At 44.2% G+C, this 12,517-nt stretch overlaps 1 protein-coding gene across 3 annotated transcripts in view; it reads left to right on the forward strand.

Moving 5' to 3' along the window:
• The first annotated feature begins 254 nt into the window (after positions 1–254).
• The window catches only part of ARHGAP21 (Rho GTPase activating protein 21), a 155,989-nt gene continuing 143,726 nt past the window's right edge, over positions 255–12,517 (forward strand). For 2 of the 3 annotated variants that reach the window (XM_083189261.1, XM_083189264.1), the window contains exon 1: positions 256–578. In XM_083189261.1, coding sequence (XP_083045387.1) covers positions 492–578 — 87 coding nt within the window. In that variant the 5' untranslated portion in view covers positions 256–491. Of the gene's footprint in view, positions 579–12,517 lie in introns of all 3 variants that reach the window. The other variant, XM_083189263.1, reaches the window with a different exon arrangement.

Raw genomic sequence — 12,517 nt, forward strand, 5'->3', positions numbered from 1 at the left:
AAAAAAAACTTGCACTGAACGCAGCATTGTGCAGACGGGATGAATCCGTACAGCCCATGATTCAACCGAACCGATCTCTGCCAGAGACTCGCGCTTCCTCATACTATATAGCGCCAGGGTGAGTTACGTCACGCAAGGACCCGCCTCCTCATTAACCTATTGACGGCCGTGGTCGTAGGATTCGCGCTACGTGCAAACCCAGGGAATCCCTCCCTCCGGCAAGTAGACAGTTAATGAATGAGGCGGGGTCTGTGACCGAGGAGTCAGCGACCGATTGGTCCGTCCCGGACCACGCCCACTCCCGTTCCCCGAGCGCTGCTCCGTGGCCGCGCACACATTCAGCCCGTGTACACGATGTCTACTCCCGGCCCGGCTTCCCAGCGCCTCCCCCTCCCCGGGTCCCGGTGAGAGCCCACCGCCGCGTGTCCCTGCTCCCCGGCACCACCAATGTGGACTCCCGCGTCTCTCCTCTGTAATCCGCAGCGGGAGTCATGGCGAGCCGCCGGGCAGCTCCACCGGAGGAGGACGGTGGCGGCGAAAGGAAGCAGCAGCAGCCGCCCATCAGCCCGGGCACTGAGGTGAGCTCTCTATACATTAGGGCAGCTGCTGTCCATAGTGTAACAGTCGGGCATGCTGGGCTGTATAGTGCTGCAGCAGCTGGTTAGCCAGAGACCCCCCTCCTAGTAACTGCATGGCTAATAGCAGGTATATAGCAGCAGCCAGTCCCAGGGGGGGGGGGCTCATTGCAGCCAGGGGTAACACACATTGTGTGCGACCCCCCCCCCTCCCCAGAAAGTTGGGACTCCTCCTCCTCTTTAATTCTCTTTTTATTCCTGGGTATCTGGTGCACTCAGACAAGTGTGCCCAGCACTGGTGTAATAGGGGCCTGCTGCACTGCACACACCAGGCAGGCTCATCAGGGGGCAGGGCTGCTGCAGAACCTCTTAGTGAGCCCCTCACAATTGTCATTTATGTGGCTGACGGTGCTCTGCAGCGTATGGTGGTAAAGTCTCCTTGCAGAATCCTGTGCATGGTTCTTCCACGCATGCAGGATATTTTGCAATGAACATTTTTATTTCATTGGCGCTCCCTGCATGCTAATGTGGTACCGCTCCAACCTGACATGTAGAGAACGTTTCAGAAAGCAAAATGATCAATGACTGTGACACACACATGTATGTATGTTTGCATATACAACTGGGACAACAGGCGGCACTCACAAAGCTTATTTTTTATTTTTATTTTTTTGTTATTTATTTTTTTAGTTGATTTGAGTGCGGAGTGTTTTTTTATATCTATCTATCTATCTATCTATCTATCTATATATATCTATCTCTATAATGTCAGTGCTTTGCTGTACTGTATTTGTCCATGTTAATTTCCATGTGTTATTACACGTTTTCTTATGGCATGTGTGTTGAATGCCCCTGAACGGTGCTGGTTGTCACAGTGACAAGTGTGTTACTGTGTTTTTGACAAGATTTCAATGTTGTGCTCTACCAGATGTTGCCTTGGGCTGCGTGTATTATAAATAAGCCCATTGATCTTGGGTCATTTGTGTGTTTTGCTGCTTGTGGGTTGGATTCTCTGGCTGCTTCAGTCCAGTGCTACAAGTGTAAAGAAAATTTTAGAAAATCTGTGTTAAAAAATAAAAATATTTTTGTTTTTATTATTGGAATAGTACGGAGTCACTTGGAAGAATGTAGTCTGGTGTTTCTGTGATGTGTGTATGGGAGCCTAGCTCTGATGGCTGTCAGGACAGATTTGTGCTAACATGTCCTGTGCAAAGACCAGGGAATTTACACACCTTTACTCTAACCTGAACTGATGGCAGCTGCGTTACTAGCACTAAGTGATGGGGGCCTGCGGCACAGTCCCTAAGGATGAAATGTCCTAGGCCCCCGTTTCTCTTATACTGTAGCTCCTAGGTGCCGAATATCCTTCTGATCATAACTGCCCTGAGACTCAGTGTTAGAATTTAGTCCAAATCCCGCTAAATGTCTCAGTCTTGAGATGTATATTAATCGTTTCTACGCAGTACTCCCTCCATTAAGAAACATTTAAGTCTCCTTTCTACACTCTGCTTATCCCTCATGTTTTTCTTTCTTACTAATTCTTGATTCATTCTTAGGTATTGGCAGGGTGTGTCGCACTAGCACATTTATACACTTCAGCAAGGCTGTTAATGAATAACTGATACACATGAAATGATCCCGGAAATGCACAGTGCCAAAAAACAGCAACATTGTGACTGTGCAGGACAAAACAATGTCATTTTCATGTACAATTATTTAAGGATAATCCTTGCACTGTTTCTCATGGTACAGGTGTCAGGGTCTTCAGGCAGCAGAACCTCAATACTCCAGTAGACAGAAATGACCCTGTGTGCTTATTTCGTTTTATTATGCTTTAATTGTGGCATTTATTAAAGCTTTGTGAGAGATAAGTTAGAGATCAGTTCGAACCAATCAGCTCTTAACGTTTATTTTTCAAACACACCGCCTGTAAAGCAGGCATGTCCAACATTGGCCCTCCAGATGTTTTGAAACTACACATCCCAGCATGCTTTGCAATAGTTAGCATTCTCTAATAGCAAAACTGTGGCAAAGCATGCTGGGATGTGTAGTTTCACAACATCTGGAGGGCCAACGTTGGACATGCCTGCTGTAAAGTGTAAATTAGAAGCTGATTGGTTCATCCCTCATCATTTTATGCCTTGCCAAGCTTTGATAAATGCCCCTTAAGACTGTAGCAAAAATGAAGCAAGCAGCTATTGGTGGAGAGGGGTATTTGCCAGACCCTTCCCAGAGGTGCTTTACATCCTTCTCCATGAGAATTCCCCTATAATTGTGCTGGCTGAGGTATACCCCTTTCACACCAGAAAATGCAGGGACTTACCCAGAAATACGGTCCTCGGGTCATGCAGGGACATTCCCTTTCACACCAGCCTAGTCCCTGCATTTTCTGGTGTGAGGGGGCACTCGGCAGCTCCATGTTCCCAGGTCCCTCCAGCAGGGGGGGGGGATAGATGGCAGCAACATCAACATATCACAGGACCATAAGGGGAGGCGGGGACGAGGTAGGCCAGCAGGAGGAGCAAGTTCATGTCCAGGACAGGGAAACTGGGTAAGTACCTTTCACACCGGCCTGTATCCCGGGCTTGTTCTGGAAGCAACCCTATTAGCTAGAAGGGATTTTGGCCCGGGAACCTTTCACACCAGCGCTAGTCGCGGGTTGTTCCCAGGTCTGAGCCAGGAATTTAGGCTGCTGTGAAAAGCGGTAGTAGATGGTGACCACAAAATAAGGTTGTATTTGTTTCATGAATTCTCCAACACGCAGAGTTTTTTAAGCATTTTTTTTAAACTGAATTGATTACAATTACAAACACAAATGAATAAAGTGCCTTGTGCCCAATATTGTGCTACTCTTATGCCGGGCCCGTGCAGTATCCTGTGGCTTGTATGAGCTGCACAGGTGCAAATACATCAGTAAGACAAGTGTCCTCCCAGTGTGGGTGTAGTGTTCATTCTAGCACCTGCTATCTTTGAAAACCCATGCATTTACTCTTCCCTGCCTGGGGTGTCGTTGTCTGCTGTGGTGTTTCTAGCACAGGTCTGGTTTGCATTTCTGCTGATATACAGACCACACTGTGCTAGAAACACTACAGCAGGCAGCGACACCCCAGGTAGGGAAGAGGAACTGCATGGGTTCTCAAAGATAGCGGGTGCTAGAATGAACACTATGGGTGGGAACAACGCTGGACAGCCCTGGTTACCTACAGTACAATCATGGCTAGCGTGGATGCAGATGAGGCGTCAGAGAAAGAAGGGTGACTTCTTGGGAATATTTGGCAGGAACTGTAATGACTGATACAGCTGAACTTGCTAATGTACCACACGCTGCGGCACCTAATGTCAGCATGGAATGGGTGGAAGCACCTTCTGTAGAACTGTGGCTTCCATGAATTAATGGTTCATTAATTCACTGCAGACTAATTTCTTTGAGAAGTCCTATGAGAATTGTTTAGTGCCAAGATTTAAACCCAGTTGAGGATTTATTCTGGGTAGACCCAAGACACCATTATTACACCAAACAAGTACTAGTCCACGTAATTCCAGACATAGTAGACTTTCAGGCTGCCTCTATTATGTAACTTTGGTGGTGAATTCCTCCTTACACCAAGTGTATGTGACACTTCCTTCATGGTTAACGCCACTTCCTATGCTGTGATTTGTGGTTATAAAGTAGAATCACTGGCACAGCAGATGTTCTACAGATTCCTCCCTAATCCAGGGATTTAATAGGTACTTGTGAAGCTACTGTATGTTTGTGTGTTTATGGGAGATAAGCGTTAGAGTAAAACAGAATGTATGGTATGGTAAGGTGTACTCCGGAGTTCTCTCATTCCTTTTTTCTCACTTTATAGTTAATCTGATTATTGCACCTCACTGTACATTTGAGCTCTTTCACTGTGTTTTCTGGCAAGCCAGTCAGAAACTGCAGAGAGCCTGCTGGTTGTATTATACTGACCCTAGAAGGGTGTGACATTATTATCCCGTGGTGATAGAACAGATATGAACCCATGTCTTAATATGTATCTGTACCTCTTGCCAATAACTGGAAGTACGTGTCAGGGCGAGGTCAATGAGGGGTGGAGGTTAGTGAAACAAATCTGGGTTATTGTGGTGACTGATCATTTGTCTTGTGGCTGTAATGCTATTCTCTGTGGATCCATGGCTACTGTAATAGTTGCTGCAGTTCTTGAAAAGTTGCTTCCTGTTTACGTAATCCAATTAGAGACTGGGTGATGCTATGTATGTGTCAAAAATAACAAGTCCTAAATCTCTCCCTCTTAATTCCTAAAGTTATTAGTCATTTTCTAAAACGGACTAAATGCAATGCTATATTTAAAGTTAATTGGGTACTTGTGGCTTTTAAAAAAAAAAAAAAATCAAACAATTTTTTTTTTTTTTAAGAGCAGTTTTTAACTTTCCTTTTTTTTGGTGTACTGCTGGGTAACTATTGTGTCCTTTTAAAAGATGTTGATGTGGGATACATGGGGGTAAATTTAACTAAAGCTTTAAAAAAATGAATAGAGGTGATGTTGCCATAGCAACCAATTCGGTTCCATGGGCCAGATTCAGTTCTTATCTCCGCTGGCAGCCACTAGAGGGCACCCAACGGAGCTATTCAAATGTTACTCCGTGTCGGCGTGTTTGTCTGCCTGTGCCGTGTAAAGTCATCCGTTGGAATGCACAAATGGGACTTTTTCCGCATTGTGCCCATAAGTTTGGTTGGGTTTAGACACTATGCGCGCTTAAACCCAACCTTAATAAGTGAGATCAGCGCCAAGAAAAATATTGCCTAAAGCTTTAGACGGGGGGGGGATCAGGTGAAATGTGACAATTGAATCTGGCCCTGTATGTTATTTTCCAGGATGCATTAGAGAAATGATAGAAAGATTCTATGCAACTTCACCTCTTTTCATTTTGAGAAGCTTTAGTCAATTTAACCCATGAAGTCAAGTGACTTTTAGTGGTTTCTGGAGATGTTTTCTGGGATTAACAGTTAACTAACAACAACAAAAGTTGGATAGAAAGGAGATAAGATCTCCTTGATGTTTATTGTAATTGTATCCTCTGGACTCAGACAGAAGAAGCACCCGGTCACTGCACCATGCAATGTTCAGGGCATTCCCTGAGTTATATTATGGCTTAACAGTTTATCTATAATAGTGCGCCGCCCCGATCCACTGACCTCTGTGCTGATTTTGCTGTCCGCATGGACAGCGGCAATCTAGGTCACTAGTTAGAGCCCTATAAACAATTAATGCTTATATCATTCTGTCATGGGAACCGCCGAACCACTTACTGTAATTCATTAACGGTGGAAGATGTCTGACTTTTTTTTTTTCCCCCATTTGGATCGTAGCACAAATAGTACACTTTAGGAAGCCATACAGTCTAATGTGGCGGTCCACAGAGATTACGTCTACAGCGCACACATACTCTGCAGCGCTGTACAGAGGCTAATATGTGGGTATTTGCATCATTATCTGCCCTTTATATACACCAGGGTTTTTTTTCCTGCAGATCAGACCTATGCGAGAAGCCCCTCAGCAGACAGCGACACCTCAGGCAAGGAAGAGGAACTGCACGGGTTTTGAAAGATGTAGGGTGCTAGAATGATCACTATGCATTTCAACCTATAAATTGTGGACCTAATACAGCACACCCGAACACAACCGCGTTAGAAGACTATAAAGCCCCATACCCACTAAGTGACCCTGGCCTCGGCTGAGTTAATATCGGCCGCGGGTGCCGATATGGAGTGTACACACAACAATATCATGAAAACTGTATTATTCAGTGACCTCACCAGGACCCGCTGAACATGCGGCTCATAGGATTTAATTTGACCTGCATGTTCAGCAGACGGAAGGGGTCGTTAACAATGGGCAGGAGCGCGCATCCTTAACGATACTGAGTGTACACTAGACGATATTGTAAAATATGTTTAGCTTAAGAATAATTATTATATGTTCGTCCCTTGTATGTACGTGGCTTGTGTACAGTTTCCCATGGAGGCTTTTCTCGCTACGCCCTGTATTTGGGTGGCAGAGTAGGCAGTGTGGTTTCCTGCCTGCCAGGATCAGCTTGCGCCAAAAGTAAAATGACCAGTGAGTGAGTGAGTGGTCCTTTATACCACCAAGGCTAAGTTTATGTAGCGACGTGTTAGCAGTTCAGTTTTATTCTTGGAATAAAGACTTCATGTCATGAATGGCATTTCTTTCTGGTGGCCTATGTCCAGCTTTCCTGTTTGTATTTAATTCCTCGGGCTGTGCCAGCTCACTGAACCACCCAGTCCAGAGGTCACCTGTGCTGCAGAAGCCGTCATACTCTTTGTGTCTTGCTTTTAAAGCTTGTTTGTTACAACCACAGTTTATTATAGATGCATAATGCCAAAAACTGTACAAGGTGTCGCTAGTCTCATGATCAGCAGGTGGCCAGGGTGAATGTTGTTCTATAATACACGTGACACTAAAGCCCCATACACATCGGCCCTGATTGTAGCTCCCTCCATTGCGAGCCATGTAACGCCACCCACCGGCCGTGCGAATGCCGCCTCCCCCGCTAAACGCTGAATATCCCTGGAGCCTTGGATGTTCGCCAACCATCGAATAATTTCTGTAGCGCTCCCTAATCTAAGTCACTCTGGTCAGCGCCTATCTGGTACATGAACAGGGCGGGCAGGCCTCCCTGTTCGTAAGTGGACGCCCAGTGTTTTCCCTGAGGGGCAGATTTCTTAAGACCGGTGAAGTGATAATGTGGCTGCAGCTTTAGCACTGGCCAATCAGCTCCTAACTGTCACTTTTCAGTCTGTAACTTGACCGCTAAGCTGCTTGGCGAGTGATAAAGTACCAGCCACTTTATCACTTCACCGAGTTTAATAAATCTGGTCCTGAAATTGTCCTTCACGGTGTACTATGTGAGTGGCAGGCTTGCTTGGCAGAATGCACTAACAGTGGTGTTTCGAAAGCCCCCCCCCCCCTATTACTTTTGCCTTTGAATAGTCCTATTTACCTGTCCGTTGATTTTAGAATTTGCCCTCAGAATTTATTTGGTGACTTTAAGCTTGAATATTCACTCATGCTTGCAACTTTTGCTGTCCCCAGCAATGAGGTCACTCAGATGGAATCAGTGTGGCGTGGGTGAAACATGTTTGGGATGATTGCAGGATTAGCATTCAACTTGGGGGGGGGGGGGGGGAATGCGTATACAGTGTTTAAAAATGGCATTGGTTTATTTGCCAAGTGGGTCATGTGACGCAGTGAGACATTGCTATTGGATGGTACACACAGGTGTATTATAACACTACTTAATTGACTTCCATATACAAAGCCTGCAGATCGCACTACATAAGATAATGGAATAACAGTGGTTAGTGGGCAAAGTGGGTGCCGGACGGCTTTCCGACAGTCATTACTCCGACGTCGGAATCCCGACTGCTTTCTCGTGGGGGTCCACGACCCGCATAGAGGGAGAATAAAATAGGTGGCGAGCGCAGCTCGCCACCATGCCCACAAAGGGCCTTATTGCGCTTCCCACGCTGTGCAGTCGGGATTCCGACGTCCGACTAATGACTGTCGGAATCCCAACTGTCGGGTAATTATACCACACCCGGGCAAGGTATATATGGCCAGTGGCATAGGGGTGCATTTAGTGCAGCTTTTGTTGTGTATCAGCTAAGCAAGTGAGTCTCTAGTAACTCATACTTCCTAATAATGCTGTGCTTCTCCCAGGCCATGTCTGGTAACATTGTTGTTGAGGTTCCACAATGGTGGAGGTGTCCAGATTTCACTTTCAGGAGGATTGTTTTTTTGTAGATGCATTTTTTTTTGCTTTGCTCCAAGAAAGAGCGATTGTACAGGGCTGTCTGAGCAAACAGCAGCAGTGATAGTCCCTGAGTGTCTGCAGGCTGATACAGACGCACTGTCTAGGGAACAGCGACTTGTGCTCACACTCAATTGTTCTGGAAGCTACCTGCTGTTAATGTTTAGACAAATGTGGTAACTGTTTACTTTGTATGTTTACTCGACGGCCAGGCGGTTGTTCTGGTAACCAAATATGGCGCAGGCTCCAGGTTAGACCACGTTTCTGTAGATACTGCTTGGAAATGGAAATCTGGAGATCTGGAATGTTTCTGAAACTGCTCCTGGCATCTCTTTCCCGGATGCCCTTAATAATCTCCACAGTGAGTGCACACGTTGGGAAATGCTGCTGGTTTCTTTGCAGTACATAGTTATGGTAAACATATAAGGTATGTTAAATAGGCTAAATTCTAACACAAAACTAAAACTTTCCTGCACCCTAGGTAACACAGGCTCAACCAATTAACTGATGCAAAAAAAAACCTTGCAAAAACTTAATATGAGCAATTTAAGGTACTACTAAAGCTGGGTACACACTGGGCGATATATTTGCTATGTGGTTAACGATATATAGTGCAACTATATGATTAATGATGCGTGCTCCCGCACATTGCTAACAACTCCCCCTGTCGCCTGTACACGCAGCGGAATCTGACCGTATCAGCAGCAACTGCATGAAAGGGGTGTGATATTGGTTAGTGTTTGTACATGATATCATTCACCCGCAGCATTGCCAGTATAGTTAACAATAACGGTGGTGCCAGAGATGGCTAAGGTGTGTACCCAGCTTAATGTCTGAAATAGGACACCGTGCATGTTAGATCCCTAGATCGGAAGCTCTGTCAAGCAGGGCCCTCTACTCTTGTTCTCACCTTGTACTATTCATGTCTCCCTCTCACACCCTGATCCTGTCTGAGAGGGGTAGTGGCTCATTGAGTGCTGCTACTGTTATCTGTCAATCACTTGCCTCTAATTATCTCACTGTTTCATTCCCCTCTATATTGTCCGTTTAAACCTTTGTAGATTGTGTTGCTTGTTTACACCATTGCAAGTCTCCATTTATGACACCATATCATTAAAAGATAATACTAAATAACTATTGTGCTTTCTCCTCTCTGTCATCTGCTTAGTGTTGTATTATGTTGGTAAATAGCTTTTGTTCCAATGTGTTTTGCATTCTCCTACCAGTAGATGAGTATAATTCTATGAAGCGCAGGGAATTGGTCGACTTCTTTATATAGCGGACGCTTGTGTTGAACAAACTTCAAGTTGTCCTTGTTGGATCATAAATATTTAATCAGAATAAATGGCTTTGAACTAAATACTAATCTGGTGCGAGGATTGGTATGTATGGCGCTATGGAATATGTGTGACTATGTCCATAACTGGTAATAAATATTACTAGTACTGAACCACTCTGGCGTATCCTGACAATGTTTATGTTGCTCCTCTTGTAATTTTAATAAACATTCTTATGCCTGAGTATTTGCTCCTACCGCACCAAGTACAAGTTTCCTTGAATTGTGCAATGCGTGGCCTCACCTGCTTCCTTACAGATGATGTCAATAGGAAACTGCTGCTTGAGAGCCAAAGGCACTCACTTTGGCCCAGCCACCTACATACAGTGCTAGCAGCCACTTTGCATTCTCAATAGATCTTCATCCGATTGCAGCCAATTGATTTACTAGAACCTAGGTGTAAAAACAGGCCTGGACAACCATTGTATCTCTAGGAGATTGATTCAGTTCTGTACATCACACAATATTCGACTGCACAAAACTTTGCTTATTACGGTAGGCGACGTCGCATGTTTTCCTGCTAACTCTGGGGTACGAGGAAAATTTAGTGATGTTGCTGGCAGCGATGTGCAATTATGAAATAGCACACTTAGGTCTGTATCTCAGAGCTCAGGTACAGGGCAGAGTGTGCTAGAAGCACCAGAGTAGGAAATAGGAACTGTATGGCGTTTGACAGGTGCAGGGTGCTAGAATGAATGCTAATAAATACTATATAGCACATTCCCCAAGTGCATAGATAGCTAGGTAGGTCTGACCTGTCGCATGATCTGTAAATATCTCGAAAAATGGAAAGGATGATGTATTGGGCCAACAAGGGTTAAGCTGCATCTCACCCGATTCCTAGTTTTACCACAAATATTGAATACGGTACTTCTGAAATTCAGATTTAAACAATTCTTCTTTAGTGTTGTGTTGTTCCTGTAATGTTCTTTTTAGGTGTGCTCTTCTATTGTATATGTAGTCTAGTTTCTGTTTATGCAGGTTTGTATTGTCGTTTATTAATATAATTATTTATACCATTGATACTATACAGCTCTGTACAGAAAACATGTAATTATTCACATGAATCCCTGCCCCACATTGCACACCTAGTAAGTATAGTCTTTGTAGAGATGAAGGTAGGCAGAAGAGAACCAGAAAAGAAATGATCATATCCTGCATCGCCGCAATCAAGTGAATTGGTCCTGTCAGTTTAGACGAGAACGGTCGGCAGTGAAAAACAAATTGAATCGCTCAAGCTGATAATGGCCAAAATATGATCATTGATCCATATGGCAGGCACTGTGTAGCCTTCACTTGCGTCAAAGGACAGCTTGTAGGACCCTTCTTAACTGTTGCCGCCTGCACTGATTCAAGAAACCTGGTGTCACAAAGTGGGTAATAACCTGAGTTATGTAACCCTATTTTTTAACTCTGGCATCCATAAAGCTGCAGCCGGCCTTAATATTACTTACAGGATAAATAGTGGCTTGTTTCCTAGCAACGTGTAAACTGTGACACTGGTCTGATGTGAGTGTCAAATATTCATAGATCACTGACAATTACTCAAACTCCAGGAGGGAAATGTTCAGGCGTTTTGGATGCTCCTAAAAAGAGGAAGAGGATTAAAATGTTTTTCCCAGACACTAACAAGACAGAAATGTGTTTTGTCACCAAGTGACAGTGATTGCCAACTGTCCCTAAATGTCCCTGGAATGTTGTCTCATCCTCCTTTTTTCCTCCAGTGTCTCTAGCTCTGAAAGCTGCTGTTCATCTCGGTTTGTGGTCTCTGGTGTACTGTATGTTTACATATATATAGTGGTGTGGTGGTCGGTGATTCAAAAGGCAATGGCCACTATTTTATAATGATACAATTGTGGTGTATTTATATGTTACATTGTTCTCAATGGATAACATTGGATACTGGGGTCACACTGGTTACCCGCCATCACACGCTTCTTCCGATGCTCATCTGTTGACTGACTGAATTATTTATTTGTTAATTTACAGTTTCTTATATAGGGTACATAAAATTCGATGGTAATTGTGCAGTGTACAAATAATATTTTTTTCCAGCTTTTGTGGGCTACATGCAAAACTAGCCAGTATTTACCCTACATGCATCAATAAATAATAAAAAATATTTGCAGCCCTTGTATTGCAACCTGGTTAGTTCTAGGGGCAAAGTTACTGTTTTTTTATTATTATAATTCGGCCCTTATATAGATAACGTTGCATTTAAGCTTTGGTAGCAACAGCTTAATAAAAAAGTAAAGGTACCCATACATATGTGCTGCAGTTTCCCAATTCCCCCCCAACTGGATCCACCAATCAGCGGACAGGGATGATCGGATTGATTTCTACAGGTTCTAAGGTTTTCTATTTAGGGTATCCAGATTTGTAAACATGTTTTAATAATCCCGATTCCCCTGACCCGGCTGTTGGGGTATTGGGACGTTATCCCAATATATCTCGGATACAGGAGAATTTTAAACATCTCCCTCTACTTAACTTGCTTCAAAACGATTGGGCAATTGTGCTAGAGTGTATCTGTATGCAAGAAAATAATGTGTGGTATTCAGCATGTAAAAGGGCCTGGATGCGAGTAGTGTGGGAATTGGAATATGTGAAATATACCTCTTCCACATTACCCTTATAACCTTGGTTATTGCCCGGTCCACTCGGGACTAGGTGCAGTGAGAAAGCACCAAAAGTCAATAACCTGGGTTGACCAACCTGGGAAGTCAACCCGGGTTAAACTTGGGATGCCATGTGTATAATGGGTGACCTCTTTCAGTTTGAAAAGTAT

Source organism: Crinia signifera, chromosome 5, assembly GCF_055691185.1.
Source record: "Crinia signifera chromosome 5, ASM5569118v1, whole genome shotgun sequence".
Taxonomy (NCBI): Eukaryota; Metazoa; Chordata; class Amphibia; order Anura; family Myobatrachidae; genus Crinia; species Crinia signifera.